Genomic DNA, 6,614 nt, shown 5'->3' on the forward strand with positions numbered 1-6,614 from the left:
ACCACAGTGCACTCATTGGCCCACAGGTATTTTGTTTTACATCCTGATATGCTGATTTCAAAACATGCTCTGCTAGTCTTCTTTGATGGGGGAGAAGGGTGGTGTTACGGGCATAAAGCCAGTCTCTCACTGACATGACCTAGCTCCTCAAAAGGATAGAATTTTTTAATGTGGTATAGAAATACGAAAAAAATGTTACACAGCTATATGATTTTAGTACTGTGCTAAAAGGAGTGTGGATGTCTTTCGTGGCTACAGCTAGTTCAATTCGGGAAGGACTGCCACCCACCCACGACGGGCCCAGAGGCTCCAGCAAGTCTGCAGTGTGGATAACCCCTTCCAGAACCGGGGGCTCTGCCCTGTGTCGTGCAGCCCTTTCCCAGCATAAAGCCAGAAACCGAGACTTATGGATCCACCTGGAGAACCAGAGGAATGCTCGTGTCCAGGGTCACAGCCTGAGTCAGCAGTGAGGCCGGCCGCTGCCAAGAGCCCTTCGCTCCAATGGCTCATAGGCCACTTACTGTGTTCTGGTTGTGTGTATTAGCCCCTGAACAGCCACAGAAATAAAAAGGAGGTAAGAGATGCCCCAGGGAGAGGAAAGAACTGGAAGGAATGATAAAAATGTTCTGAGTTCCTGGAGCGGAACCTCTCCCAGCAGCGAGAGTTTCTGATCATAGACAACTCAGTGCCTTCTTTTTTTTTCCATCAGTAACTGGAGATTCCTGAGGCATAAACTGGGAAAACAGATTCATAAATCATAGAGGACACCAGACGGTTTACATTGAGGTTCTCTTTAGCTCTGGCTGCTTCTTTACAACTATCCACCCAGCAGGAATTCCCACATGTACGTCTCAGGCCCGAATCCTCCTCCAGAAATTCATATTCATATTTCTGACTCTATGGGACACATGTCCCGGAGGATTCCGTCAATTCTCTGAGTCAACTTTGACCCCCTGCATCCCGCACCCCGCCTGGACCACCTTTTCTTGTCCCATTCATGTCGAGCAGCAGATGTCTGAAACTATGGGTCTGTGATCTCTTCACAATGTACCTAGATTTCAGTTTTCAGGTGCCCAGAAGAAAGCTTTTGATGGATGCACCCAACTAGGCGGGCATATAACAGGGCCACAGAATGGGCTCCAAGTCATGGGATGTCTTGTTGCCACAGTGAGGACAGGGGCTCGTGCTAAGCCAGACAGTCCTGGGCCGTCCTAAGTCCCTCAGAATCTCTATCAGCTCAGCCCTAAACCAGGCAAGTCTGCCCAGGTGGAGAGCCCCCCAGGGGCTGTAACTCTCCAGAGGGGCAGGATACACCTCCAGCCTTAATCGGTGCAGCCCGTCGGTGTGGCGCAGCAGCCTCCCCATGATGGCCATGGAGAGGGGGTTCCCACACATGCTGAAGGTCCTGAGCTGGGAGCAGTGGCTCAGGGCAGGCAGGATGGCCTCGAGATGGGAGTCCGCGATCCCACACTGATCCAAGTCCAGGTTCTGGAGGGTGGCTGCAACTTTCTCCAGCAGGATTTGGAGGGGCTCAGGACTAAAATAGGTCAGGCTGATGCCACTCAGATCCAGGTTCTGTAGCTGACTGATGTTCAGGCAGTGGGACAGGTGTGTCAAGTCTGATTCCGTAAGCTGGCAGTTAGTTATTGATAAGGTCTCCAAGGGGGTCTTCAGGCACCTGGGGAGAAACTGAGCAGTTAGGTCTGGGGAATGGGGGTGGCAGGTGGCCTCAAGGTGGGAGACGACTTGCCCAAGCCCAAGGTCATTCTGACCATCTGATGAAGGTCAATAACCAGGATGCCCAGTCTCATTTTAGGCTGGGTCCTTTCACCTTTGCTTGTCTGACTGGGTCAAGTTCACAAAATCTTTGAAGCTCCCTTTCCTCATCTGTCAAGCTGAGTACAACATACTCCACTTATGAGGATGAATGAAGATAACGGAATGTGCTAGAACATGCTCAGAAGAGAACCTGACACCAGCATCTCAACCAAGTGTGGGCATCATTGAATTTTAATACTGGGACACAAGACCAAAAATGCTCTCAACTTGAGCTTCCTTCAAGCCACTGCTTGGGCTCTAGGCGCCCCTGTCTCCGGGCCAGGCAAAGCCAGTGGGAGCCATGCACAAAACACAAATGTGGGCAGAATCCAGCAACATCGGCTGGGGTCGCCAGTCTGCAGGGGCTCACTCACGTCCCTGCGTCATCACCAAATCATCTGCCATTTTTATAATCCTTTTCGCTCCAGCTCCCTTTCCATCATCTCCAGAATCATGCATTTCCCCTATATTATTGACCTTACCTGGGGCACAAAACAACCTTTTACAGATGGGGAATCTGGGCCAGGCTCATTCGTGTTCACAAAGCTTGTGAACACAAAGCCTACCTTTGGAAATGCTCGGGTCTGATGCAGCTTCCCCTCTTCGATGCCCTCCGCCCTCATCTGTTTTTCTACGTCATCTCAACTTAGACACCACTTCCTAAAGAAGAATTCACAAACCCACCCTCGCTAGGTCTGAGCTCCCCCATATATTGCTGCAAGCGTGCCCTTTCCATAGCCTCTCTGACAGTTTGTCCCTCTACCTTTATTTGGTGAGTATGCGATACCACACTCTAGGATAGAGCAGCAAACGAGACAATGCATTTGACATTCTAGAGTCACGTTCAGTTACCCTGCCAGTGGCACCACCGCTCACCTGAGCATCTGGTCCAGGCAGCCTTCGAGGAAGGAAGGAGAGTCTATGTAGAGCCCCCGGAGGTGGTGCAGCCTGAGGACCTGAGAGGTGAAGTGGGCGACTTGCTGCTCCTCCTCCTCGGAGGCAGCCGCGTGGATGTGGGCGAGAAGGAGTCTCTGCACATTACTCATCCGGCCCAGGTAAGGAGCAAACACTCCCAGGGTGGACAGCTGCCAGGGGCAGTTGACTTCCACCTGCTGGATGCAGTCCAGCTGCACCATATTCAAGACCTTCTCAATATTTTGGATGGGCATGGCGAAAATCCTCAGCTTCTTACAGCACAGATGTAGCCAACCTTCTCTCTGCTTGACCCACGTAATGAGGTAGGTGAGGAATTCATCCAGGGTCGTTTCCTTGAGGCAAAGGTCTACGAACACCTTCAAGGGAGCCAAGGGCTGCTTCGACCTTGAACTGTCCTCAGCCCCTGGTCCCATCGGTGAGCACACGTGGACCCCGGCTCCAGACCACAGGCTCCAGAAGTTCTGACCACCGTTCCGTAAATCCAGCACCTGCAGTTTCCACCTCCTGGGGGGAAAAACCAGAGATTGGCTGAGATGCTTTAAGCTCAATGCAGAGTGAGGCCACGAGTTGCAGAATTTAGGCGACAATCAGACCCCTACTTGTGTTTTATTTCACATCCTGGACGTCAGCTGCTCCCTTGCCCTCCTCCCTCTGCCTTACATTTCCCCACCCCCCCTTCCCCTTCCATCCTTCCTGGTCTCCACCTCCAGCACCTTTAAGTATCCAGGAGGAGGCGGGCGCATGCTCTTTCAGGTGGTCTGCATCTTAAGCAGCCCTCCACTTCTGGAAGGCATTCCCAAAGTGAGCTCAGCAAGGCCAAGGCGTCTAGCTTCTTCACTGGCATCATCAGAAGCCTCTGGTCCACCCCCTGGCCTTCCATGCTCTCTGATGCCAGCTGCCTCTTCTGGGAGGCTCAGGACCCTACCAGGCTACCTGGATCAGCCTTACCTGGGGCGAACCTTCTGGGCAAGCAGGACATCGAGCCCATCAAGCGCGGCTTGTAAGATCTCCTGGTGAGGCGTCTGCATCAGGCCCCCTAGAGGGAGACGGGCGAAGGGCCAGGCCTGCACCATCGCCTTCAGGGTCTCTGTGTGTCTCCCAGTGAAGGCCTCCATGAACAGTGGTGGGAAGAGTTCGGGGGGCAGCAACTCCAGAGCTGCGATGGCCGAGGCCTCGTCCCTCAGCAGGCTCTGACCTGCCAGTTCCAGGAGTCTGGGTGGGACCCGGACACTCATCCTGAATCTGCCCCAGAAGAAATCCTGCAGAAACGTCCAGGGAACAAGGCTTCCTGCTCAGGCCAAGCGTGAGGCCACCCATCGTGGGTCCCCCCACCCTTCAGAGGAACCCACTCAGGGTCCTGCCCTGGCAATGGTGGAAGAGCCTCAGTTTACCCCAACTCCACTCCGGGCTCAGTGGCCACAAAGCCATAGCTCTGTCCCTCTGGCACCAGGACAAGTGTCCCAAGGAAGTGAAAGGCCAACCACCAGCCCATCCATGTCCACCCACGGCTTCACTTAATCCCAGCCCCACGGTAAAGTGGGTGCCTAGGAGCCTGAAAGCTGAGCCCCACCTTTTGGGGGGAAAACTTTCAGACCGTTATTCAAGACCCTAAAACAATGGGAATGGGAGCATCACATGGCCCAACACAGCCTACATTCTCAGTCCCCAGTTAACCCGGCTGGGAGAGATTAAGGAGATACCCCTAAAATGGATGCCATTCGTTTTCACTTTAAAAATTTTAAATGAGAAATTGTAAAAGCCATGTAACAAACAGTAGGATCTAGAATTTGGAAGTTAGCAATGGAAAACACCAAGAGGTACATTTCTATGCATTATCTCTTTACATGTGTTAGAATTACCACTTTGAGGAGGAATTCAGGGGAAAAATAGTTCACATGCCAAAGAGATGCCACTCTAAAAATATCATATGAAATGTTTTCAAGCTTTTAGTTAATAAGGAAGCCTAACTAGTAAAATCACAAAACCACGAACTATGTGAGCTACAATCGAAGTGCATAAACTAAATATTTAAAATGTCAAGAAATAAACCCCCAGTTAGATGTTTTTCTTTAAAAAAAAATCTTCTCGGTTAAGACATTTAAAAATGATCTAAACCAAAGCACAAATCAAAGTGTTTGGGATTAAGGCAAGAATGCCTCTAGAGGCAAAACCAAAGCCATGTTGAGGAAAAGAAAGAAAAAGGAAAACTTTCTGCGCTGTCTTGGGCTGCTGGTCGCTATGGAGACTGGCAGCCTAGGTCAGATGGGGGAGCCCTTAGCTGAGGTCGGTAACTTACCAGCTCTGACGGCGAGTGCTGGGCGCTCAGATCTCAGACCTGCTGGAGACCCCAGGGTGTGAGGATTCTGCATCTCTTCTTCGGTGCCTGAGACTTATATAGACCTTTCTGATCGCATCTTTGCAACTACTAACCTCCAATTGGAAAGTGACACCTGATTAGATCCCTGAATCTCCATCCAGTTAATCCTGATTGGGTCTTCGCCTTTCTCCAGATGAATTGATTGAATCAGAGATCCGTTCAGAAAAGAGAAAGAATTAAGGACGAGGGGGAGGGGGGTGTCAGGGACTTTGATGGGTTCACTCCACAGACACCACTGTTTCATTGATGTGGGACAGTCACAGCCCTGAGTGTGAAACGGGAGGGTTTAATCCACTTCCAACATTAGATAGACAGAACAAAACCTGAAAGCATCATTGTTGGGGATTGTCGGCCACATCAAAATCATCAAAATGTTCCAGAGTGAAAACAGCTCCACAAAGACAGTGGTGTCATCCCCAAAGAAAATAAAATAAACGTCTTCTTGTATTCAGTTCTGAGAAATCCGTCATAAGACAATGTTGCCGTCGTGCGAACATCACAGAGTGTACTTACTCAAAGATGGATGGCACAGCCTGCTGCACACCTAGGCTGTGTGGTACTAATCTTATGGGACCACCGTCGTAGATGCGGTCTGTCGTTGACGAAACATCGTTATGTGGGGCATGGCTGTGTGGAGTTTTTTCCTTGGGGAGGAGGGAGATTGCAAGACTTTTCTCCAGGTGGAGTTTAGAAATGAAAAGGGGAGGGGCTGAAGTGGAGACAGTGTCATCCTTCAGGGCAGGGAGAGAGAGTGTCTTCCATCCCTCCCAGAAGGAAAAGGGTGTTTCCCCCCAGAAAGATGGGATCAGCTCAGCAAAGTGGCTTGAGAAGACCAAATCCAAGAATATGAGCGGAGGGAGAGACGCCAGCCCTGGGAAGTCAGACATCTCCAAGTCTGAAAGCCACTGAGGGGGGGACGCTGTGGACTCTGGGATCTTGGAGCCAGGGAGAGAAATAAACCTGGGTCAGTTGCAGGTAGCCCTGTCATCACCGTGGCAGCTGCTACTGGGGGACATTTTCTTTTGGGGTCAGGGTTCTTCCCGCAGAGGACACTTCCCAGACAGCAGTTAGCCCCAGCCATTTTCCAGGGGCCTTGGGAGCCTAACCATAATCCCATTGGCCCTTTTCCAAGAATATGTTGATAATGAACATTTCCTCAAACTTAGAGAGAAATGCAGCTTCAAAAAACCCCCTCCCGCCCCCAAGCTCCTTTGACACAGAAATTCTGATCAAAGACACACCATGAGGCCTAGAAGTAAAATTTTGTTTTTCTCTTCCTATTAAGCGTGGTGCACGGACACCAACACCTTCCCCCCACAAAACTCAGAAGCTATATTTAGTATTTAAGGATCTGCCACGTTCAGGGACAACTCCTACCCTGGGCTGGATCACACGTGGACTCTTTTGAAGTTTCAGGACACAAAGAAAGCAAGGATGTCCTCCACCTGCAAAGAATTCTCCATGTCTTTCTCTTCCCCCACTT

General features: G+C 50.8%; 1 protein-coding gene across 1 annotated transcript; it reads right to left on the bottom strand.

Moving 5' to 3' along the window:
- Nucleotides 1-1,067: 1,067 nt before the first annotated feature.
- LOC106828023 (PRAME family member 12-like) lies at nt 1,068-4,043 on the bottom strand. Its single transcript, XM_014836260.3, has 3 exons — nt 3,703-4,043; nt 2,695-3,258; nt 1,068-1,678 (listed from the first exon to the last, which is right to left on the bottom strand). Exons 1-3 carry the CDS (start codon nt 3,987-3,989, stop codon nt 1,105-1,107), a joined length of 1,425 nt encoding a protein of 474 aa, XP_014691746.1. The 5' UTR covers nt 3,990-4,043; the 3' UTR covers nt 1,068-1,104.
- Nucleotides 4,044-6,614: the final 2,571 nt, after the last annotated feature.

This window comes from Equus asinus, chromosome 5 (assembly GCF_041296235.1).
Source record: "Equus asinus isolate D_3611 breed Donkey chromosome 5, EquAss-T2T_v2, whole genome shotgun sequence".
Lineage (NCBI taxonomy): Eukaryota > Metazoa > Chordata > Mammalia > Perissodactyla > Equidae > Equus > Equus asinus.